The 26,759-nt window shown below is 36.5% G+C and overlaps 1 protein-coding gene across 1 annotated transcript in view; it reads left to right on the top strand.

The window, feature by feature from the left end:
• Window positions 1-19,793, top strand: part of LOC145998788 (116 kDa U5 small nuclear ribonucleoprotein component) — an 80,562-nt gene extending 60,769 nt beyond the window's left edge. The window contains exons 14-19 of the mRNA XM_083135383.1: window positions 2,256-2,433; window positions 5,479-5,650; window positions 7,962-8,073; window positions 12,033-12,177; window positions 17,141-17,294; window positions 19,077-19,793. Of these exons, the coding sequence (XP_082991509.1) occupies window positions 2,256-2,433; window positions 5,479-5,650; window positions 7,962-8,073; window positions 12,033-12,177; window positions 17,141-17,294; window positions 19,077-19,280 (965 nt within the window). The 3' untranslated portion in view covers window positions 19,281-19,793. The remainder of the gene's footprint in view (window positions 1-2,255; window positions 2,434-5,478; window positions 5,651-7,961; window positions 8,074-12,032; window positions 12,178-17,140; window positions 17,295-19,076) is intronic.
• The last annotated feature ends 6,966 nt before the right edge of the window (window positions 19,794-26,759 follow it).

The following is a 26,759-nucleotide window of genomic DNA, read 5'->3' as shown; positions in this document are numbered from 1 at the left end:
TGTGCAGTGTTGCAAATTCGCAATATTAAGTAAAGTCTATAATCTTGAAACACCGGACTAGACAGAATCAGAAAACATGATTTAGACTGACAGTGACTGACATGGGAATCTCTAGGTTACACACGTGTTGATGTATATACCACAAACACACACACACTACTTTCAACTTCATGCGTTTTATCTAGAATGGTAAAATCAACACACTGCAAAAGATTGTAGGGAAACCTTTGAGAAAAGCCAAAGTGCTTGGTGCAAATACAACCAGTGATGCTTAAAATCATACGGAATGTTACTTTAGCATTTATTAAATGATCCACCTACGCTTTCTTTCCTTCCCACATAAAACATGCTCAGATTTCAGGAACCTGAATTCCCCCAGCTTGTCAAAGAAGAATGCCAGATGCATACACTGGCAACTGCTTCCAAGAAGGAATTTGTAGAGGGCGGGGACACAAGCTTTTGGCGTTACAGATGGGCAAACTGTGCCATTCAGTGTTGCTACCCGACCTTTATAGAAACATCATTACAATTCGGTAATATTCCAAAGCCTTTATCGTATCTAATTGCTATATAACCAACTTCGCAACTACAAAGTTTTATTAATGTTCCAACACGCATGTACGTAATAAGACCTTTACATTTCTTGTATCTAATTCATAAGGGAAAAAATAACATAGTTGGAGACACTACTTCTCGTGGTCAAGAATCTTCTGAAACACTGTTACCCTCAAGCACACGGTTCTTTATAGCTTTCCTCCCCTCAACCCTGCAAAACCTGCCCTCCTCTCCGTTGCAGTGTGGTGGTTCTCGAGATTTTGCGTAGTGTTTATAGGTTGTAAGTATCATTGAATTTTGATGTGGCTTGAACAGCAAGTGTTACAAAACATCTACATTTGAAACCTTGAACAAGTGGCGATACCAAAATTGCGGTGAATCCAGAGTATTGTGTTGAATCGTTGACTTCTGAACAGGTGTCTTAAAAACAAGTATTTATGCGGTCCACAAGGAAATTCAGCCATACAAAAACAAATTTTAGCCGATTTTGTACTTGCTGCCATCAGCAGGAAAGTGGATGGTTTTGTTTTTTCATGGATATGAGTTTGTCTACGCTGGTTAAAATTATTGCATGATTCATTTGGTTTATTTTACTTCGCATTTCTGCCACACTTGGCTAATCACAAGGATGAGGAGGATGAGTGATGATATGGTGAAATTGATGAAATAACACTTACAAAGAACATCCATGCCCAGGCCAAGATTCAAACTCAGGACTCCTGGCATCGTACCGCACAGTGATAACCACTCCACTACAACGGCCAGCTGTGTGAATTCTTCTCATATGGTATATTACCATTGACGAGAACTGACATCGTTGGTAAGTGTTTACCTCTATTTTATTATATTTTCTTCATCTCTCGCATTTACAACAGTGTTCATTTTAAAAACTAATATTTGCACATTTTTAAAAGTCAATCTTTTTAAAAGTTTCGAAACATACTGACACTGAAGCTAACACGTGCTCTGGGAGGGAAGGGCAAGTGCTGGTGAATAGAAAGTGGGCACCGCACGCATTAATACAAATTTCGGTAACTTATTGGCCACACCTACTTCGTTTTAAAGCTGGAAACAGTATACTTTCTTTACTAACTGGTTAAATATGTTGATAAATTATGAAATAGTTGAAGTAGTTTTATTATGTATAAGTTTTTATTTAGTTTTTGCTTTATGTTAATATAAATGAATTAGATTTCATAGTTATTATTGTCTTGCATTCTTGTTTTACTTTTATTATGTGTATTGATGTGGATTTGATAATGATCTCTTCAGAGAGAGAAAGCATTCAACACTCACAACCACACTATGTGCGTGTTTTCGATATTATTCTTAGTAAAGTATATTTGAAATTAAAAGTAATTGCTTATCTTTTGTGTGTTATAACAAGAACTCTCCCCCCAGAAATTTTTGGTGGGTCGATTATTGATGCCAAAATTGCTGGTGGGGGTGGGAATCCCTGTCCCCCCTGGATTTCACACCCTGAGGCTACAGTTATGAGAAGTACACATAACCTGACGATACATGTTCCCTTGCTCCTTGATCAGGTCCTTATTTAATATCCATAAATATGCAATCGGTGCAATATGCAATAAGTTTTAAGTATGCATTCAAATGTTACTTGTCAGTAGTGTGGGCAGCTATGCTGCAAGAAACTTTTATTCCATTTTTTTCTGATCTGGTGTGCTTTTTTACTTTTACAGATATAAAGGTTGCAGATCCAGTGGTGGCTTTCTGTGAAACTGTGGTTGAAACATCTTCATTGAAGTGTTTCGCTGAGACCCCTAACAAGAAGAATAAAATAACAATGATTGCCGAACCACTTGAGAAAGGTTTAGCAGAAGATATTGAAAATGAAGTTGTCCAGATTACATGGAACAGGTACGTGCTGTTCTGATTTTTTTATTATTATTATTATTATTTGATTTATTTTACTTCGCTTTTTCTGCCACTTTTGGCTAATTTGCAAAGATGGGGATGAGTGATGATATGATGAAATTGATGAATGGACACTCACAAACGTCCATGCCCAGGCCAGGATTCGAACCGGGGACCCCTGGCATCATAGCATGATGTGCTAACCAATGAGGGGCATTTGAAAGTTATTAAAATCTGTAGTATTTTTCCTTGGAAGGGGGGGGGGGGGTGAAATGTGATGGAAATGAAATTATACACATGAAATATATCATTTTTAGACTGACATTTATTTTTCATGTGGATCATTCCCCCCCCCCCCATACACCTATTCTCTTCATTAGTACATGTAGTGTGTAGTGACTTAAAAAAGTTTGCATTTTGATATTGATCATCAAGGGTCTTCTTCAGGACAAGCAAATAAAAACAAGGAAAGAGCACGTAAGGTGATGGGAGGTTCATTTGTCTTGTTGCACCAGTCTCCCTGAGTTTACATTTTCAAAAAAGTCCTATATTTATTTATGCACATGTTTTGTAGTGATATAAATTTGAAGTGACAACATAACAACACATAATGTTTGCATGTAAAAAGCTCCTAGTCTTGACAAGCAAACTTAAGATGTAATATCTTGCCAAAAAAATTTCCACGATTGTGTTCAGATGATCACTTCAAACTGGTACATTTGCATACTAATAGCAAGAATATGATTAAGTGAGATATTAATCAGAGAAATATTTGATTCGGAATTAACTAACATTTCGTCTTCTTTCTCTACCTCTTATGCTTTGCAGTGTTTAGGGTGCCTCAACCCACTTCTTTTTTATTATTCTTTTCTGTTTCTGGACACCTTTTTCATCTCTTGGAATGTCATCTGTCTTCCCTTCCATTTTTTCCATACCCACAAGTCCCTTCCTTGGTCTACCCATGGATCTTCTTCCTTCTGATTTTACCTCCCATCAACTCCTTAGGTTTCCTTTTCCTTCAGTCTGATTACATGACAAAACTACGTCATCAGTAGTGCTTGGAAGTTGATGAACTAAAGAATTACTTTATAACCATTAAAAAATTACCTGAAAATTTTAAAAAATAACCTATAAATAATTTCACTCTTAAAATGATGGCTTAATTTTTCAAAAATTGCAAGAGACTAGTTCAATAATTTGTTGTTTGGTGCTTTAAACTATCGAAGCAAAGGCAAAAAATAATTAAGTGCAGTTTTCCATATTTTTACTTCGTTACATAAAATGCACCACAAGGTTTTTATGTGCAAGTTATTCACCTCCTTTTAGTGTGGGCCCTTTACGATACAGCATCTGAAAATACAGTCTTGTTTTGTGTGCATCAGATTAACGTTGTGACTAATTTTACTTTAAAATCACAGATGAAAGCGATAACAGTGGCCAACAAGGGAAACTCAAAGTAGGCTTCAATGAAAGTATTTTAAGTTTCCTTGAAGAAAAGAAAATTTACCACAATTAATTCCACAAAATCCATTACCAAAGATTTCAGTTAAAATAATATTGTGCTTTTACATTGAGCTTATTTATGAATATGATTAATTAATGGTGTACTTGCTGAATCATGTTTATTATGCTAGCAAGTGAATTCAAAATTCAAGAAACTTGGAAGGAGGAAAAAGAAACTTAAAAAATAATTAAGAATGCAATAAAAAATGGCAAAAAATACTAAAAAATGATCTAAATTCAAAAAAAGGCTGTAAAATGCAAAATAAAAATAATTTTTGCTGGTTCTAATTCAAGTGAAACAGCATCAGGTTTAGCATTGCCAAAAAAAATATGATTTGTCATCAATTTCCTAGCCTTAGTAATCAGTCTTTTTCATTGAATGGGTGGGTTTTCAATGGATGTTTGCTCCAGCTGTTCATTTATCCTTTCATTCCTTGCTCTGTCTTTTCTTGTTTTCTCTACTACTTTTCAGTAGTACAGTAAAACCTCATTAATCCAGACTAATGGGGGGATAAGTTGAGCGGTTTAACGAAAGTCCGGATTAACTAAAATAACTTGAAAGAACAGTAGAAAGCTCATTAAAACTCCGTTTATAGCAACAACACGTTTATTATGGTGTATTTAAAAGGCATAGGCCTAAATACACTATACAGTACAGTACAAAGTCTGCGAGAAACAGAATTTCATCAGTGGTTAACTGCCTTTTCTTCAGGGAATTTCTCTTGTTGACTTCTAGCCACATTTAAAACCTTGCATTGTACTTTTTTTTTTTTGGCCTGTCCGAATTAAGCGAAGTCTGGCTTATCGGGGTCCGGATTAATGAGGTTTTACTGTATTGTATTTTCTCCAATTATATGCATCAGTTTACCAGAGTTTTGCTTTACAATATTCAAAATTGACATCAGAATATAAAAATACCTGTTATGTAATCACAAAATACAGATTTTTCACATAATATTGGAACAAAATCAACGGAAGCTTCGGATTCTGCATAACTCCGAGGATAATTAGACCACAAAAGTATCATACAGCATTTTCAGTATTTGTTCAGTCCTAGTTTCCATGAAAACTATACCAATTCATCACTTTTGCATTAAAAAGTTCCAAATTTCACATGAGATAATTATTTAATCATGCTCCATTTTTCCCCATAATGTTGTTTGCAAAAATAATGAAAAGAGTATGCATAATTTCCAGGATGTTTAGGCTCTGCGAAAGTGTTGCATGGAATTTTTGCAGGCTCTGCAAATTGTTCCAGAAATATATTGGCCAGTGTTGGTGATTTTAGTTCATTGATAACAGCTCTGACCTACTAATCTTGTTTGATAGAACTGCACACTGGTATTAATAATACTGAAGAATTAGACATTTTACAATTACTTGTAGAACTTCTACTACAGATTGCATTCTCCGTTGTCTATATTTTTGTAATACAGAAATATATTTTGAAAAAACTCGTTGCAGTGGTGCAAGGTCTAGCAGAATCATGAATTACATTTAATATAGCATTTGCAGTATTGAAATTTTTCTCTACTTTCCAAATAGGAAACGGCTGGGAGAATTTTTCCAAACCAAGTATGACTGGGATTTGTTGGCTGCTCGATCTATTTGGGCCTTTGGACCAGATGCAACAGGCCCCAACATCCTCGTTGATGATACTTTGCCCTCTGAAGTGGACAAGGGGTTATTGAATTCAGTAAAGGATTCGATAGTACAAGTAAGTGACACACAGGCACACATGTATTTATTGTGAATATAAATTCAAATTGGCTGTGGAAAGTGTTATGATAGTAAATAAATATTTCCGTTCTAATTGCATATTTATGTATATTTATAGGAGGTATTGTGCATTTCTATACAGATTTAAACATACCTAAACTCATCACAGATTGGTTAAGCAAGAAGGGAACTAAATCATCCTTGTACAAATACAGTTAGATAAACACCAATAAACAATAGTTGCAGCTGAAAGTGTTAACATCAGCCTATATGGATTTGGATGATTCGCAGATGACCGTTGTCTCTGAATAATTTCAGTATGCTGATTCCAAAAAATGAAATCAATTTTTACCCATCACATTTAGTTTCTTCATAAAACAGCAATATATTAACTGCCTTAATAACAAAATAAAATTTCCTCAATAGATGGCTCTGTTTAGATGGTAAAATATTGTTTTTTTACATTACAAATCCTCCAATTTTGAACTCTAAATGCACATAGAATAGTAAGCATTTAATCCACCCTCTATCCTTAGAAGACAAATTGGCATGAAAATTGTAAACTTTGATTACGCAAGTTCCATTTTCGAAATACCTCATGAAAATTTCCTTTGCAAAATGTCAAATACCCAATGTTATAATATGGTGGGTTCATTGAACTTAATGAGGTGTAGAAAAATCCTGACGTAATCATCAGCATGCAAAATAATTCCAGAATCACCTATTGGTTTGAAAACAACCGAAATTCCTCTTGCTTAAATTTATTATTTATTATTAATGAGTTATGGATACAAAATTGATTATATTTATACAATTAGTGCGAACATCTTGCCACATCATAGTGCATCGAGTTATTTTATTCGGTGCTCCAAATTCGTTTACGAGGAAGGAAAGCCATCAATTATATATATTTATATTTATTTGAAAAGCCCTGAATACAGAAAAATCCATTTTACATCAGGATATCAACCGGTAAAGAAATAAACAAAATAATAAGATGGACACATACACACACATATACATATATAATATGAATAATAACAACTAGGGCAAAAAGAATATTATTTACACTTCAGCTCCTTTATGCACACCGTTCTGTAAGTCTGCTTTGATAATTGGAAGCCCGGAGCATATTTTAATGAGTTGTAAATGGTTTGTAGCCTGTAGAGAGGTGATCTTTGCTCTAAAGATAGCCTTGAAGATTTAATGTAAAAGAAGATGTTGCATTTACTGTTGGGACGTGGGATTCTAATATTAAGAAGTGGCAAGAGTTCGCTGGTGAAAAGTTGTCCATTAATGATTCTGAAGAGTAGTGTTAAATCTGAGAGTTGATGGCGAAGAGAAAGGTCATGAATTTGTAGAGTGGATAGAATTTCTTGTTTGGAGAAGTTGCAAGGGCTGGGCATCTGTGTTTGACTATTCTGACGAAGAAAGTTACTACTTTGTTTGTTTTCTTTAAATTGCTTTCACATGCCATTGACCAAATACAGGAGCCATATTCAAGAATAGGAACAACACACATTGTAAAGTAGGTTTGGAGGGCAGAAACGTATGTTATATCTGTAAATCTGTAAATTAGTCCAAGTGTTTTCATCGCTTTCCAAGTAATGTAGTCTATGTGATGGTTGAAAGTCAGTTTGCTATCAAAAATGTTATGTTATGTCATGTCCAGTCACTTACCTTCAAACAATGCAGTGATTTTCTCTTGTAGAAAGAAACGTCTTATAATGCAGGAGGAGTGTCACACTCTGGAGTGACGTGTTATGCAATTCCGTTTGTCATATCAAATAGCTGACACAACGTGACGTCACATGTAAACTAATATATGTGTCTTATTACGTCATGCTACTCCACAAACACGTTCAGCAGAAACAGTGGATTATGTTATATATTCTCGGGTCATTTGGTTTATAGGATATTCATTTTTGATGGGATTACGATTTTACTTTATTATTTCATGTTTTGGGTACTTGAGTTTTATTTGGTAATAAACGATACCTCTATAAGGTTGGATCAGATATTAAGTCTAATTCAAAGGAATTCTTTTCCGGAGAGGGGCATCGTAATGATCCGTAGGATCTCTTAAATGTAATGTTCAACGAACTCTACAACCCGAGACATTTACCCATTCAGGAAATCGCTAGAACCATCTATGGAATGTCTTGTCAGACATTGTCAGGCTTCTTTGATCGCCAGCATGACACAACGTTTCAGAGAAGTTATTCAGATTTTAACCATACAAAAACATTATATTTCCTTTTGTTGCAGTCAATATATTATGTTTATAATTTTTGTTTTTGCAATTCCAGGGATTTCAGTGGGGTACAAGAGAGGGGCCACTGTGTGAAGAACCCATCAGGAATGTAAAATTCAAGATTTTGGATGCAGTCATTGCACAGGAACCCTTGCATAGAGGAGGAGGTACGTATTAATACTAAGAAATTAATTAGGAGTAAGACAGCTTAGAGAGAAAGCCTTCTGGCTGTGTTGCACCATGGTACAACACAGTTAAACTGAAAAATCCATCCTCTTCAGCCATCAGTTGGAACAACCTGGAACTTACTAACACTGCAAGACTGCAACGACATCTTCCAGCAGACGCAGCATGTAGCAACATCGGAACCTTGACCAGCCCTGATGATGACTCCAAGATGAATTGAAAGTTTGGACAAACTTTTAAAGTGTCTTGTATCATGATGTTTGTGTGTTTTGTGTGTTTATAACAACAATTTATGTTGTATCGTTTCGGGGAAACACATGCTCTTTTCACCGGACATTTATTTCTAGTTTGATTAACGAGTGTCATTGATCAACTAAATCAACTAAAAATAAATGTCTGACAATCAAATATTGTCATGTAATAGACAAGGATCCAGTGTAATGTTATTCAATCATACTTAAAATAAGTGTCTGATGAAGGGAGCATGTGTTCTCCTGAAATGTTACAACAAAAATTGTGTAAATGTGCTTGTAACAATTGTAAACTACAAGATTCTACAATGGAATTTACAACCCAGAGGTGTCCGTGACTGTACATACAAGCAAAACTAATGTTTTAAGTCAGTGGCAGAGAATGACCTTTCCAACAGTGTAAGCCTAGCATGACAAAGCTATTTCCTGTTGTGCTTATTTTTGGGCTGGCATGGTCAGTGATTTATCCACACACATTGACCCCCTCCCCTCATTTTTTCAGAACAAAATCCCTGGAACTTTTCAGAAAACCCTAATTTCGGCACTAAATTTAACCTTACACTCCTTAAAAACGAAGTTACACAACATCGGATTAAAAATTCTGGATAAATCCCCGAGCCTGGTGTTTTCTTTACTAGGCTGTGTATCCCTACATTTCAACTGATATTTACATCAGTCTTATTCCAATCACAATGAGTAACGTAACGATAAAAAATATGCAAAGTTAGATAAAGTGAAGAATAATGATAATAAAGAAACAAAAACACAAAGAAAGAGAAAAGTGCTAAATACTTTTTACAACCGCATAACCAAGTATCAGCTTCATACACTTCTGGGTTGTAGTGGCCTAATTTACTTTCAATGGAATCGCTACAATGCAGAAGTGTCCGAGACTGTACCATGAATCACAAAATCAACGCACTTTATTTTTCGTTTTACCATGCATGCTAGAGAAGGGATGGTCCTACCTACATCCACAAGTTTCTCCTTGACAGCAAAATCCTTGCTGGAAAACGGCATCTTCAACAAGTTCTCCACTGCCCCGCACAATCACACTCATTTTCTTCCATAATGCACTTCACTATCGCACCATAGCACAGGGATGACAGCCCACATTTCAATAGATGAAAAAAAAAGAGAGAGTCTAGTATTTAACAAGCACACAACAAGAAAGTGTAAACAAAAACAAACCAGATCCAAGAGCGAGCACTGCTGAAAGCAGTGATGTTTCTGACTCCTGAAAGGAATATCCCTTTCGGATATAAATAGAAAATAGAAAAAGAACTACAAAATAAAATATGAAAGAAATGTTTGCCAATCCTAGGACAATATCCAGAAATTTCTATCAAAGGAGATGTAAATGCTTTCTTAGGGTAGTGTAAAAGCAAATCTAGCACCTAAAATACCATAAACAAGCTTTTCGTACATTCTTTGAAGAGAGTTTAAATCACACACTATGTAAGTAAATGTTTACTGTAAGTAAATAATATTTGGTTCACATTTGACATGAGAATTGTAAAACTTGTTCAATCTTCAGTTTTCATTAAACACCTAATTTTAAAAAAAGAACTTTTACATTTTTTTATCTTAATTATTACCAGCTAAGTTCAAACATAAACAAAAAACAGAGACCTTAATATTTCTGATGTTTATGATCTCCTACAAGCAAAAAACAGAAATACTGAATATCTAGTTTTCCCGTTTCCTTTTTAGTAGGGACGGGACCGATTAATCGGTACTCTATCGGTATCGGCCGATATAGGCATATCGGTAAAATTACCAATTATTTTACCGATCCGATATATCGATAAATATCTGATAATTTAGTGCAAAATTCTGCCATTTTGTTACCATTTTTCAGGATAATCTCCATGCCCTACTTTCTAAAAAAAAGTAAATTTCTAAATATGCAATTTCTTTTGCACTGCAGTCACTTGAAACACACATTTATTAAGGAGGTCAATAAACCTTTCAGAATTGTATTATTATTACTATTGTCTTTTGTATTTCTAGTTGCACTTTTTTTTGTATGCAACTAATTCCTATGTATTTTTTCTTTCTTCATTTTTTATTTTTTATTTATTTTTATTATTATTATTATTATTATTCAAGGACCATTTCTAATTTTATATCGGATGGGTAAATTTTATATCAATACTTCATCAGTATCAACAAAAAATTCATATCGGCCCATCCCTACTTTTTAGGTTAATCCTTTTTCCCCTGCCTGTTAGTTTCTTGCTGCATAATTCCCTGTTCCTGGAAAAAACCTCTTTGAAATACCACCAACTCAAATTTCCTTTGCAGCCACCATTCATACCCGATAACACTGGAGCCTTTCCTCTTGCAGGACATGTCTCGCTGGCTCGTCGTATTCATGGTTAGCTAGTGAAGCCAACCCAAGCATAATGGTGCTAAATCTTGCACAAGTTTAAAAAGTCATTTGGAAGTTGGGGATATAAGTAAAGCAAGTGGGGGCTGTTGGTGGTAGTTTAATTTTCTCAAACTTTTCACGTGTAAGGTTGAACCCATCCTATTGGTTGAACCATTCGAATTTATATTTATGTTTTTCTTATAAATTAACATTAATAACATGTAGATCCCAGAACAATTTAGTAGTATGTAGCATAATTTCGGAGTTTAAACAACACCATGGATGTCCAGAAGGGGCAAGGGGAAGAGACCTTTTCTGGAAAATGAATGTCAACTATAAAGTAATATATTTCACACATATAATTTAATTTCAGTCACATCAAATTATGTTAATTATTGTAAGGGCGATGCAGAAAAATGTTAAATTCAAATTTAATTAGTATCTTTTGAGGAGGCAACTCTATTATGGGGGAAATATACCTACTTTACCCCAAGCCCTGGAAAAAATACTTTGCTTAATCCTCCAGGTGGAAAGAAATACTGCGGACGTCCATGAACAACACTTGTTCTAAACATGAGGTTTGCAACACTACTGTCAGCCTCTGGCTGTAGGTTTACACACTTAGGGTTTTGGCCCACTCTTCTCCATCCAGATATGGTAGGCACTGCTCGTTCATTGTCAGCAATTTGTAAGGCAAAATTCAGAGGGCTTACAACTTTCCACAAGCAGAAGGGAGAGATCCCATGTGTTGCCTGGTACTGAAGTGTTGCAATCTATCAAACAGGATCTTGAACACTGGTATCGACCCTAGTTGAACTTTGAAGTTGTTTACGAATTTTGCCATATAATTACATACATTTTACTAAAACAAATAAAGTGTACGCCTGGCTTACATAGATGCTCCGTGCCTGTTTTAAGTAGATTGAGCTAGGTAAAGTGTAGTAAATATATCCCTCAGAATTTTTTTATGGGTCCTAGGTATTTCTTATAGAGGATGAAAAGGCTTGGTCTTCAGCTTGGTATTGCTAATCAGAATGGTGTTCTTATTCAACCTTTCTTCTTTCTGTTCCTGTGCTCTGTGCAATTATATAAACTAACATTTTTCCTAGAGCACTTACAAAGTCAAAACTACCACTACCATAAACATCCAAATAGAGTTCTGACTTTCATCTGATGCCAAGTTGCATAAATCTTCTTGTTCACTCTTTTTATGATCCATAGAAAAAACTGTACCTCTCATCCTTAATGTTGTCATGTAAATTTATGTTTTGCACAGGAAACTGTTTTGTTACAAGATTATTTAATAACTTTTCAGGTCAGATCATTCCAACTGCTAGGAGAGTTGCATATTCTGCTTTCCTTATGGCTACCCCACGTTTGATGGAACCATATCTCTTTGTTGAAGTACAAGCACCTGCAGATTGTGTCTCAGCAGTTTACACTGTTTTAGCCAGGAGGCGGTAAGAGAATTTCACTTTTTCTTTTTGAGCGAGTGATTGAGAGCCTGAAGAAAGTGTAGTTGGAGGTTCAGCGTAGCAGTAACTTCTTGGTTAAGGTATGTTAAAAAGGTATGCAATGTTTACTCAGTTATAATATCCCGTGAGGGCCAGTGCCTACCTTTCGACCGTCATCTTCACTCCCACCAGAGGTGGGCGATCGTACAACCATTTACGGAGTGAAGTGTGGTCAGCACGAGGAATCCCCCAGGCACTTTTGAAGTTTTTCCTTGATGATGGGTGGCCACCGGTCCCATACACAGGCCGAAATCTCAGGAGAAAAGTTGTTATCCTTTCCCCAGGAGACTCGGACCTGCACCTTGCACTTGCACCTTGAACCGCATGGCCACGGTGCAAGACTCCTCATGTTGCTTCTCTACATTTAATTAACATACATTAAATAACATGATATTCACGATAGGTTTCTATCGTGTAAAGCCTCGTCCATTAAGCCTAGATATTAAATCCAGATGGCATCATGTACAAAGCAAAACTTCAAACCAGGATTGTTAAATGTCCAGGAACCCATAAATTCTAACGGGTTCTATTGGGTTCCGTAACAGGACCGGAACCTTTTTTCAATTTAAATTGATCCGGAAGAAAAGTCCCATGGCCGAATTGAAGTACTTTAATGATAAAAAAAAAAAGTTGTTTTTGGTTCTGAACTCATTGATGCTTTCTAATCTCTCCCGGACCAGAATTGAATTTATTTACAATTTGTTGTCGAACAACCCTGCTTCAAACTACATCACAATCAATGATCATTTTTTTATTTCTCTTTTCATCAGTGTGGACAAATCGTCGGTCCAATGACATAATGACGTATCTCATTTTTTTGCGAAATTGAGTTATTAACATCGTTGTGATCATACTGGTGCCCTGCATGACCTGGCAAATCGGCGTAACTCAAATCCAATTAATAAGGAAGTTATGAATATTTTTTGATTTTGCGTATCTCAGTTTGTTAAAAAATTTGGTATGACATAACGGCGTATCTTGACTTCCGTCGTTATGTCAGATAATATAAATCCTAAACTGTTTCGCAAGTTGGCGTATCTCTTTTTGCTTACAGCAGAAAAATGCAACAATCGGGGCCAATACACTCACAAAGAGGAAAATAAAGCAATGCAGAAATGTATATTTCAGTGTTTACAAATCAGGGGTCACTATATTAACAATAGCGAAACGGTCTAACAAAGGATAAGGAAAAAAAGAGGTAAAATGAATTGTTAGATACCTTTTGTTGATGTCGGAAATAGCACAATTTAACATTAGCGGCACGGTTTTTCGAAGAAGGATCAAAGCTGTATATTAAGCATTGTTTGTAAGCTCTGTTAGGCAATATGCAACGTTGTCAAAATACTCTCAAAGCTTTCAACTTGTCCCGATCATTTTGAGATCAGCAACCTTAGGAATAAGATGGACGTCTTAGTACTCTGGGAAGATGGCTCAAGAAATATTGTTCCATCAAGAGAACTACACGTGATGGGAAAAAGGAAAAATAACATCAAAGCCGGGATATCTGTAAAATTTTACTGGCCTCCAGAAAGGAAGTGGTACAAAGGGACTGTCATAGAAACATTGAATGAAGAATCTGCTGTATCATCTGACGAAGATGTACCTCTGTCGTGTCTGCTGAAGAAGGACGATGTATCATCCCCTACACAAGAACAGGACGAGACTGACTTTGATGCCGAAAGTGAATTTCTTGAAGATGTCAGTGACCCGGATGATCCAGATTATTTGCCAGGAAAATCGCAACATTGTGAAGCAAGAGGATGCAAGGATGAGGTCTTCTCCTCGTGTTCCAGATGTCACATCCTGCTTTGCTGGGATCATTTCGTTCAAGATAATGACTGTACATTACACAAGAAACGGGGCGTTATTGACAATTCAAAATGTGTGGTAAACAAAGTGCAGGATAACATTTCTTTAATATGTGATAGCAATGCCATCACTAGAGACCACATTGCAACAAATCCTGAAAGTTATGATGTCGACGGATCACCAAAAGAAGGCTCTACTACAGCTTCTAGAAAAGGAGGGAAGAAAAATCTCAGTAAGAAGTTACGTAATGAAGGCTACGAATACTTCAGTTCAACTACAGGGAAGGTTGTTAAGAAAAGAAGATTGCTGAAACCCCCCTGCACAGGCTGCACCCATAAAGGAAGAAAATGTTATGTACTGAAGAACAATGAGAAATCACGAATAATTATTTTAAATGGATTTTTCGATCTTGGAAACTTGCAACGTCAAAGGGAGTACGTAGCACGACACGTTGATGTAGAAGATACGAGACAAAAAACCACAAAACAAGCATCGAGACGTACAAAAACACAATTTTACTATCTTTCCCTGGATGGAACAAGGCTGAAGGTTTGCAAGATGATGTTTTTGAATACTCTTGGAATTAGCGAACAATTTATACGTACGACAGTGAACAACATTCAAGAAACAGGCATATTACTAACTGAAAAACGAGGTGGAAGATACAAACATTTGAAAGAAAATGACGAGAGGAAACGGAGTATAGTAGAAGATCACATAAATCGCTTTCCACGAATGGAGTCTCACTATTGTAGAAAATATTCAACAAAGGAGTATCTGCATTCTGATTTAACTGTAAAGAAGATGTATGAGATTGACACAACATGTCAAGCATCTTTGCAAACGTACACAAATGTTTTCAAGGGTATGAATCTTGCATTTCATCAACCCAAAAAAGATCAGTGTGGATTATGCATTACATACAATGCGGGATCTGATGAAGATAAAATGAAGCTAGAAGATAAATTTAAGCAGCACGTTGCAGAGAAAAGTAAAGTGAGAGAATTGAAAGCAATAAGTAAGACTACAGCGACCTGTTCTGCTGTTTTTGATCTGCAACAAGTTATTCACTTGCCTATGTCGAACCACTCATGCGTGTTCTACAACAGACGTCTGGCTAACTACAACTTCACTGTCTATGAACTGAACACGAAAAATTGTCATTGTTTCTTGTGGCATGAAGGAATCAGCAAGCGTGGATCATGTGAAATAGCAACATGTCTTTACCAGTATCTAATGAAAGTGGACCAAGAAAAGAAGAATACAGTTCACTTATATGCTGACAGTTGTGTTGGCCAAAACAAGAATAGGATTGTGGTGGCTGCGCTTATGCATGTAATGCTAAAAGCAGAGAATATAAAATAAATTGTGCTCAGATTTTTTGAGCCTCATCATGGGCAAAACGAGGGAGACTCTGCGCACAGTGCAATATCCAGATCGTTACGGAAAGTTGGAGAGATATTTGTCCCCTCTCAGCTTGCACCCATCATAAAACTAGCCCGAAGAAACCATCCTTACATCGTGCATACAATGCAGATGGAAGATTTTCTGAATTTTAAGGCAATTGCTGAAGATCTGAGGCTTTTCCAGCTTAAGAAGACCGATGATGGTATTAAGTTCAGTTGGAAAGATATTCGTGAACTACGATTGCAGAGCAACAAGCCAGATACTATCTACATAAAACCAAGTTTACTGCAAGAGAATCCCGCAAAAATCGTAGTAAAGAGATGTAATACTAAAGATATAGCTGCGAGAATGCCACCTCCATTGAACAAAGAATCTGTGAAAATAGCACAAGAGAAATATGCAGATTTATTGTCAATGTGTGAAGGTCCTTTTCCCGTTGTTCTAGACAGTGACTGCAAAAACTTTTACGCAAATTTGAATCACTGAATCTGTTCTCCACTCAATTCCAGAAAAATGTTTTATTGATGTTTATGTAATGTAGCCAAATTATCTCCTAATGTTGTACTCTTGTTATGTAGTAATTTTGCATGTATAGCTTTTTAATTGTACTGTGTAGTGAAGTGTTTTGTAATTTGTACACGTACTTAAAGCATGTAAATCTAAAGCATTTCAAAATAAAAATAACCATTCACTTTGAAAAAAAAAACGTCATGAACAATAAAATCATAAATATTATATAGTTTTACTCACATTTTGACTAAAAGAGATTTCTGAAATCATGAAGCTGTAACTTGATACTAATTTGTATGGCGTATCTCAAAGATATTTCTGTGTGAGTAATTATTTTGATCTGACATACTGACGTATGTCAAGAAATTATGAAATTTCAAGCACGTAACGCAACACATGTAACATTCAACCACACTATTTTACAGCAGAAACATAATACAATTTAATGACAAAACAAAATTTGTTATGGGGTAAATAGTTTTCTCACAAACATCTACGAAAGTGTGTGCGAAAACGTTTTTTGCTTCTGAAAAGTTGGAAAAAATGAGATAGGTCGTTATGTCATTGGACCGACGAAATGGAAAACAAAAATTACATTACATTAAATGTTTACCACATACAGTCATCATCTAGCAAATTGGAAGGCACAGATCGAGGCATAATTTTTGCTTTCCATTAAATATTGCACAGATTATAAAAATTATTTATTTTTAAATAAATTCAATTTGCAGGTCATGATTTCCTTCCAATATCGTATTTCAGCCTTAGATAATCTTTTGTGAGAAAAAGTTTAGGATTGATTTTTTAATTCTCAAACTGTGATATTGAAACATGCAAATTTGGTGTTATTTAGTCACCTGATATGTATTGTGGATATATATGTCCTTGGAAGTGGTTTTGCATAACCACTAATTAAACTTTTTAGTCATATAGAATAATTTGAGTTAGTTTTTAGTTAGTTTTAGTTAGTTTATAGGTTAGTTTAAGTTATGTTCTTGTTGGTAAGGAATGCTTGTGCAAGCTTGGATTAGTCTGCATGGACGCAAGTTCCCTGTCTGGTTTCTAGGTCAGGTTTTATTGTAGAGTGTGGTGAGTAAATAAGAATTTTTAATTCAGTTGGGATGGAATAAATTATGGTATTTTGCTGTTTTCTCATGTGAAATGTTTCTATTTTGTTATACAGAGGCCACGTAACACAAGATGCTCCAGTTCCAGGCTCTCCATTGTACACAATCAAGGCATTTATCCCAGCAATTGATTCCTTTGGATTCGAGACGGATTTGAGGACCCACACCCAGGGTCAGGCATTTTGTTTGTCGGTGTTTCATCATTGGCAGGTAAGCAGATACACAAGTAGGATTCTACTCATGTCTGATTGAAGTTTGTGTGCAGTAAATTTACAAGGAAAATACCAGAAAAATAAGTGAATAAGATTCAACAATTACTGCAACTAATTCCTGTTAATTTCCTGTTTGTGTGCAGTAGTAAATTAGATAAATGTGCTAGTGTGAACCATGGTAATGTTTTCATATTGCTGGAACCAAATTAAAACAAACTTCAAAACGTCTATCCTTTCTAAAAGTCAAGACATTCTTAAAGCAATTGCTTTTTTCTCAGGACTCACCAAACAAAGTATCAAGGCAACAAAAACATAAGCAGAATTTTTTTAAAACAAACCAAAATTTTAACAAATTAATGTCTGTTAAACCTGGATTTTGCATTTTCCTTCCTCCTGTAACCCTCCTGGTTTCAAATAAAGCAACTTGCTGTAAAATTTTCCCAGATTTTTAATTTGTTGCATTATAAGTTCTTTAGCAACAGATCCTTCAGAGATACTATAGTAGTTGAAGTTTCACTGCATTTGTTTTTGTATATTATGTGCAGTACAATTGGATAGAAAGTCCTATAAAAAGCAAAATTAAAAGAATTATCATCCATTGAACCTAAAGAAATATTCAAAAAAGGTATGCTATTTACAAGATTAAGTATTGTATCTAGAAATTGTAAATTGCAATGTTACATGATGTAGTTAAGATAAACCATGGAAACTTGTAAGCTGTAATCAGGTTGTCTGGGATTTATGTAAACATACTTTTTGCTGTAAAAAGAGTCAAATTTGCCTCTTCTATTGCCTACTTTTCCCAGTTGTCGTAAAGCTGATATGAGGGGTTACCTAATCAGGAAGTGCTTAGCTGTTACCTTGAGGCTTACTTCGGTGCAAACCAATATGGGCTGCACCTCACAAACGGCTTGTCTGGACAATGTTTCTGCGATATCAAAGTGACCGTGGAGTGATCTTGGAAGGGTCGTCAGTTACGTATTTGTTATTAAATCCACATCTGAGAACCTTGTCCAGATCCGCCAGTTAAGAATTCTTGTAATTGGGCTGAAACCTGGAATAAGCAAAGTTATAGGACAAGTATTCCTTCACCTTTTCATTTCATAAGGAAAGGTACTAAATCCCACACTAGTGACTAGTCAAGAGTCATACAGTACTTGAAAACCAGATCTGAGTAATAATTCTTGAAACTTTCCTGATGGCAAATGATGAAGAGGTTTTCTTGGGACATCAACCAGGTAATTTCCGGATAGGCTTCCGAGCTTTCGAGAGCTAACATCACTCTCATCTTCAGGAATTGAAGTGATGATGAGAGTGACGTGAACTTTCCAAAGCCTGGAAGTCTATCCGGAAATCACCAGGTTGATATCCTGAAGAAACCTCTTCATCAGATCTGAGAAGTTCGATTCAGAATGACCAGTGACCAGTGACCAGTTACAGGCCCTAGGGGACCAGCAAGGTGCTTGTCAAATTCAGGTTAATAGTTGCATGAATTGGATATTTGATCATCTGGATTTTGTTAACGGAAACTGTGAACATATTTCCTTTAATATTTCAGAGGTATCAATATGGTTCTTTGAAATAAAGGAACATATTCTAAGAAGTCACTTCTGACACAAGACGAAGTTCAAAGAAAAACCGTAATTGTGTAATTCCTTCCCCCATATCTCTTCATCTATGTCAACTTCTGAATGTATAACTCTAAATAAATGGTCTACAGGTTCCCTTATTTCTGCATGCAGAAAATTCAGTGATAATTTTTCCACTATCGTCATTTCAGATTGTACCAGGAGATCCATTGGACAAAAGCATCATCATTCGCCCATTAGAACCTCAGCCTGCCACACATCTCGCACGAGAATTCATGATTAAAACACGACGAAGGAAAGGACTGAGTGAGGATGTGTCCATCAACAAGTTCTTCGACGATCCTATGTTGCTGGAACTTGCAAGACAAGATGTGTTGTTGAACTATCCTTTGTAAATATAGCAGGAAGGAAGCATTTGGAACTACTGTACACATGCATGTGGACATTAATTGAAATGTTTTATTATGATGTGAAGTGTGAAAGGTACAACTTGAGCAGTACTTCTCAAGTTGGAATATCCGCTGATGGTGTTGCCTGGTAACTGAACTGAAGCATTGGCAAATATTTCTACTAAGGGACCTGTAAGAGCTACAATTTTTTTTACATAGGATTTGATCAACAGTATTGTGGGGAATTAAGATGTGGAGGGTTGTAATTTTTTGTTTATTGTGAAAAGTGCATATGTCTTGTGATGTAAGCCGGACTTGAGTAAGTAGTACTATTCAGTTGTTTATCCATACGTGCCCAACACTTCTGAATGCTTTTCCAAATAGCCCCCTTCACTTGTTCACAAAGCACATTTTGTGGTCATTTTGCCATTAAATTTATCCTTATACTCTTAAAACACACCCAACCCCCCTCCCTCCCATGAGGAAACTTCTGAATAAAGAGCTGTTACTATTTCAAGATTAGTGATTTCTATTTGAAACTTCAAGCTTAGTTTTCTGCTCAGAAAAAATAAATCTTTAAAGTGGAAATCAAGTTTCAAATGGTATTGTAACTCTGTAGCAAATCTCTCTCATTTTGATTAACTGCACTCATGTTCCAAATTTTAGAAAATGCTAAATATGTTCAGAATTCCATTTAGAATATCCCAGATTTAGGCATGTACTTCTGTCTAGATATGTGTAATAGAAAAAAGGTTTAAGGTGCCATGAAATCATTACACATATCTATACAACAACAAATGTAGTCCACAGAAAGTGAATTCTCTAGGAGAAATTCTACCTAATTGGTAGTTTTTCTATCTGGAATATTTACATTCCAACATGCACGTGTGTGTGTGTGTAAAGTGCTGTAGCAGAGATCAGCCTTTAAGTCAAACCAAGCATTGAATACTGAAATCTTTAATTCGCTAGCAACAAGAAATTGCCTAGTCAGGTGTCCATAATGTTACAAGGACTAATTTACTTTGTTCTGCATAGATATATTCTCATAAAGAATAATATAACTTTTTTAATCAAATTTATTTTCAAATATTTGCCTTTTGTACTGAAGTTACAAGCAACATCAGCACATTGCATCAGAATTTTTCTTTCGTATCATTATATTGTAGAGTTTCTTCTTTATTTTGAAAGAAGTAAAACAAATGTACTCAATTTGTAAATAAAGTACAAATTGTATTATCAATAATGCACTGTTGATTGTGTTTTGATTGGACTTCGTTTATCTTATTTTTATTAGCAAGTCTATACATTAGTTGAACCTACCAGATGGAGGAGTCTTGGGTTTGGTACCCAGTGAAGGCACACAGTGGTTCAGATCCCAACTTTAAACTGTAGATCCATACTTAATTAGCCTTTCTGTGCATCGAGGGGACTTTAAAACAAAGAAACACTATACATTAGTTGTTAGCACAGAACTGATATCGATACTTGGGTACAGTTGGATGCACAATTTGTCCAACTTTTGTAGTTAATTTTGTACTTGCATTGTAGGTGTTTTTAAGCAATGGACTCTCATGTCCTCTGGTGCAAAGGTTGTCATCTGCTCGTTTGGTGGTTTTTTTTCCAATTCTTGAAGCTCTCATTGACTAAAATGAAGCAAAAAATTATGGTGATGGACAATTTGCTTGGTAATACTGATGCTTCCCACTGTACCGGTATCTGTGTTGGAACGTTTTTGTTGGAATTTCTTCACTGATACCAGCAAATACTTTTCTAGTGTCTTGGTGTTTCATGGAGTCTATAAAAATGCTGCACAGCACTTTTGGGGAATCTAAATATTCCTGGAAATAATGCAAAATGCATAATTTTAATAATTTTTGCAACAACAATGTTGAGAGAAATGAACTAGGTCAGAGGTTCCCAAACTATTTGGTTTCACGGCACCCCTAGTGTTTCAAAATTTTTCCACAGCACCCATGGCAGAATGTGGGCGTATCAAACACTTGCAATGCTCAGCTAGTTGCTTGCCTTATTTAAAAATTATACACATATTTCAAATTCAGAAACATTTTACATGTACAAAGTACGAAATAAGCAAATATTTGGAACAATCATATCATTTCAGTGAACATATTGGAACATTCCTCAGCACCCCTGTAAGCCAGCCACGGTGCACCAGGGTGCCGTGGTGCACACTGATGGAACCACTGAACTTGATGATAAGATGATTATATCATGTGAAATTTTGAATATTTTTAAGCAATCATATTGTACTATGCACCATTATTTTGTTATTAGAAATAGCTATTACGCTTTTATTTTTTTCTTAGTTTCTTGTTTTCTTTGTCATAACAAAAGACAGAGAGGCCATAGGGCTACCCCAACCCCTGCATTCCAGAGAAACCCCATGGGCCAATATAGCCAAACCCCTATATATAAAGAGACCTCCCCGATGGTGCAGTGTTAGCTTCGTTGCCTTGTAATCAAGGGGTCCCGGGTTCGATACCTGGTGGAGGTACGTTCGGATCCCACTTTAAACTGTAGGTCCAGTCCCGATTAGCTTACTGTGCATAAAGTGGACTTAAAACACTAAATCAATCAATCAATCAACCATATATATAAAGGTAGCGCGTCGTCACCTTGTAATCAAGGGGTTCCGGATTCAATACCCCGTGGAGGTTTTCCATTTACATAATTTGGCCAAATCCTCTATTCTTTGCATATGAGTGAAGGGTGGTTGAATATGTAATGGCAGAGTCTAACTACAAAAGCAGCAAATGTATACAGAAACTAAAATAGGGGTAAATACGGATACGAGTTGGCAGTGGTGTGTGTCACGTGAATGGGGGTCTTCAAGAAGTGACTTTTCCTTATTCTTTTTCCTTTTTTTGTGCAAAACCTGGTAAAAAGGGGAAATATGAGAGACAGTCGTCCATTGGGTCAAGGGAGGACAGAGAAGTCGAAGGGTGGCAAGACAGCAACTGATTGGTCTTTTTGAGTCCTTTTTTTTTACATTTTGTTGGAAGAGGGAAACATGTGTTTTCCGGACTATGCTGTGTTTTGAGAGTCTGACGAGAGGGCAAGTGCTATTGTGAAGTGTGAAAGAAGAAGTGCTTCCTTTGTGAATCGGTGAGGTGGACAGAACGATATCACGGTGGATGGGAGAATTTCTCTTCCATTAATTCCTGCTGGAGCTGGGAGAATATAAGGCCCTACCACTGACACACGTAAGTGTACTGTAGGCGAGGCTGGCTTGCAGCCACGACAGGTGCAACAGATGGGAATACTAAGTCAGTCAGACTGCATAGTGGCCAGCAACACCGATTATCGCTCCTCATTTCCAAGACCCTGGCATGCAGAGGAAGTGAAAAGTCAGTGGCAGGTAAGCAGTGTTGGATAACTCAGCTTTGTATAGTTCGAATCAAAATGCGCACCAACTCAGGGTGGCGACTTGCCGGGAATTCCCTGAATTCGAGGAATTATGCATGGATTATTGTCTCCGGGAATTATATCTGAATTTTCTCCGTAGACGTGAAAAATTGCAACTTTTTTTTACAATTGCAATCCCTGTGAATTTACACCTATTTATAAATGCCCTGAAGCAAGTTTTTCAAATTTTAGCCATTATTTTTATCGAGGAAGGAATAGAAAGTTGCGTGGAAAATAAACAGAATTCTATCAATCCGTTTACTTCACACAGACCCCAACTCAAATGTCCCCCATCAGCTGCATCTAGTGACAGTGTTATACCTGCTTGCTCTCCTGACTTCAGGCAGGAATTGAAAACCAGTTTTTGTGTTGTGTTTGTGTTCAAATGCAATAAAAAGATATAGTTTCTTTAATTAATAGCAACACAATAACATTTCCAGCCTCCTGAATATTATAATAAAGTTTTAAAATTGTGGTTGTCCACTATGAATATTCTCGAATTTTTTACTAATATTGAAGCAGTTAGCTGCCCCACACTGTGGCCATGCGGTCTAAGATCAATGCCAGTGGCAGATCCAGAAATTACCGTTGGGAGGGGGATCATTATAGGCTATGTCAAATCAACCAATAAAAAACATTTTTGAATCTTTAGGATTCAGATTTTTAAATTTTTTGTTTATTCATTGTATCTATCAAGAGAACAAAAACTGCCAAATTTCAGATTTTTTGGGCAGTTGGTTTTTGAGTTATTGACTTTCAGAAAAGCAAAATTCCCAAAATTTGACGACATTTTGAAAAAGTTAAACAGCTGTAGATCAAAAACTATTTGACCTAGAGAGCTAAAAATGTTGTCATTCTATTCTTCTTTTCATGAGCTTCAATTTGAAATTCAACATGGCTTTGATACTTGCAATTACAAAAAAAAACTCGAAAAAAAGTTTTTTTGAAAATCTCCAAAAAAAACTTTTATTTTTTTTTAAAAAAATATATATGTTTTGAAGACATCAATTGACTATTTGTGTGAAAAATTTCATAATGGGACGGCAATGGGTTCCTATGAAAATTAATTAATTTGTATTGTAATGGGTGTGTAATTTGCTAAATTTGTGGACTTCCATGTTAAAACCATAACTATAAGAGAACTAAAAATATTTTTAAAGAATGTTGTTGTTTTTTTGTGGCCGCGGTGGCTCAGTCGGTAACGCGTCTGACTACCATGCTCAAGGTCCCGGGTTCGATCCCCGGCCGGTTCAAATCCGGGAACTTTTCTAACGGTGGAAGCGGCCCCGGCGCCCACCCAGCGTCGAATAACATGGGTACCTGGGGGAAACCCTGGGGGGGTAAAGGTGGTCAGGGGCGTGATGCTGATCACATCACCCCCACTCACGACCGGATCAAGAAAGTGTGGGGCGTTACCCCCACACCCCCTATACGCCTTCATGGCATGGTGCTATGCACAGGGAACACTTTACATTTTTTTTTACCTTTTTTTTGTTTTTTTTTTTAAATATTTCTAGTTCGCTTATGAAAATTTTCATTACCTTTTTTTAAAAAAAATTACAAGCACAGTATGGGTTTTTTAATGTTTGTGTGTTTGCTGTATCGCATATAACATTACATCAGTGGTGTGCGGTGCTAAATCAGACAGTGGAACAGGTGACCTGCACTTGCCCCCTCCCATACCTGTCGTAATATAATACAGTAGACCAAGTAAACGCATCCCCTCCAAATCATAAACCATACATATAGTAATCCCCACAACTTATTTATTTACGACAGCGTGTGTACTGAAAGTAACTTCTTTCTTAGCTTTACTGAACACTTTACTTGATCTGCCCCTCCTTCCTGAACAGGGGTGCCCATCACTCAAGACCACCCCTAAAATCGTTCATCATAATCGAGAATATATCTTGTCTGTAGTGTTGTCCACGGGACGAGATGGGACAGGCTTTTAAAAATTCGAGATGAGACGAGATTGACCATGTGTCATGAGACAAACGAATATTTTCGAGACGAGACAGCATTTCCACAAGACGAGACAGGCCAAAGCCTCGTCTCGTGGGCAACACTACTTGTCTTGTAATGCAGCTATAGTATATAAATTTCACATTCACCTCATTCAAGTGCCAAACACGCATCCTAGTAACATATCATTGTGTACGAAGCGAGCAAGAAAATCTTTAAATCCATTCCTTTGCAGACTTTCAAGAATATTAATTTCATGGGATGTCAATACTTTCTTAACATCCCGAGATATTTAGTCTTTTCCAGCTTCCCCCTTGGCACGTTCGGGGTCGAAAACGTGTGGATATCATATCGCTAAATGCAGTCTCCAAAATTTAATTTTCGAACTCTCTCTTCACTACAGAAATCTCTTGACAATCTGAATTTCACCAAAGTTTAAATGCCAGATGCCAATTTTAGACTTACTGTTTAATTGTCCGCAATTTAAGGCTCAATCCCCCTCTAACTAAAATACCCGCAATAATCTAAGACCTAGAGTTGGATACTGCTCCCCACAAAGTTTAATTCACAATCCCTCCAGAAACCTTGTGTCAATTAAGGCCTAATTTGTAAGAGTTGGATATTTCTCCCCCCCCCCCCTTAGGTAATACCCTTAAACACTTTCTTTTCTTCATCTAATGAATTAATTATGGTGCATTTAAGGTGTAAAATTTTTACATATATTTTGGAAAAAGATATAAATGTTGAATTTAATACTATTTGAAGGGACCCCCCCAAAAAAAAATCTCGATAGCGCAACCGGCGCCATAATCCCCCCTGTTGGCAGCCCTCCTGACCAAATAAACATACGATACATATGTTACAAATTGTCAGAAGTAACATACATTAAGCACGTTAACATTTGGACAATAACAATGTTAAAGCAAGTATGATACTATAATGTAAAAATAACATTAAAAACAAAATTGTTGATGCGCAACGAAGAAAATAATAATAAAAGCAAATTTTAAGTGATCGGAGAGAAAAAATGTTTTGTTGAAACCTGTTTCATCTCTCTATTTGTAGATTAAGTTGACTTTTTTGTAGAGTTGAGCATTCTTGTAATTCAAACGTCCTCAATGCAATAATGGCATTCAGATGGCAGAGTTTTTCATGACGTCCGTTAGATTTGTAGAAATTGTGACAAAACCCGAACTGTTCCAAACTCTCTTCTCGGGAACAAGCTAGGACAACAATAAATTTGCCACTGGAAGAGTATCCAGTTAATCATTTTACAGAGTTGTAGTAACTTTTTATAAAATGCCTTGTGTACGATTTCGTTTTTGTTTTTACTTCGGTTAGGGTAGGTCTTGGTTTGCTGTCTTTTCTGTAAAGTTCAATGAACTAAAAGCTTTCGTCTTCAGCCTGTCGATCATACAACATTCTCAACCATACACTCGCAACAATCGCTTTCTTGTCCTGCCTCTGCGTGCGCCTGGTCTTGGGGCTGTTGAAACAGGTGGATGCTAGCTGTTCCCTCGGCAGCGGCGTATACTCTGGGTCATCTAGGTAATCGCAGATGACCCGGCTGTATTTCTTTTTTTTTTAATATATGTATGTATATATATATATATATATATATATACATTTCCTCGCAATATTCTTCCAAACCAATTTCGATGCATACATTTCCTTGCTTCCAGCGCGGGAATACTTCCAATCGTTTGCCGCCGAATGTCCGGGAACCTTTCTCCAGCCGGTGGAATGACTTCAGGGAATCTCACCCTGACGTCATTCCTCCCGCTTTCCTTACAACCCTTGGCGAGGAGGGAGGAGAAAGGAAAGAGGGGAAGGAAACACTGCTTTTCAGGCGCGGTGATTCCGTGCCCAGGGTAAGCTCCTTCTTGTGAGAGTCCACCGGTCGCACTCTCAACCCTGAGAGCCTTCACCGTTCCCTCCGCTCAACTAGGGAAAACATACCCGGTAGAGTGCGAAGAACAGGAAAACTGAATAACATGGGCAAACCAATTCTACGCTAATTTTCACTTTACATTTGCTTCTGTCTTGCTGATTTCTGTTACTTGAACATAAATTTATCAAAAGGGAAAAGCTTAA

The sequence above is a fragment of the Lepisma saccharinum genome, chromosome 14 (assembly GCF_977018435.1).
Source record: "Lepisma saccharinum chromosome 14, izLepSacc3.1, whole genome shotgun sequence".
In the NCBI taxonomy this organism is placed as follows: domain Eukaryota; kingdom Metazoa; phylum Arthropoda; class Insecta; order Zygentoma; family Lepismatidae; genus Lepisma; species Lepisma saccharinum.
The sequence above is the reverse complement of the archived record's forward strand: the minus strand, read 5'-3'. Positions and strand labels throughout refer to the sequence as shown.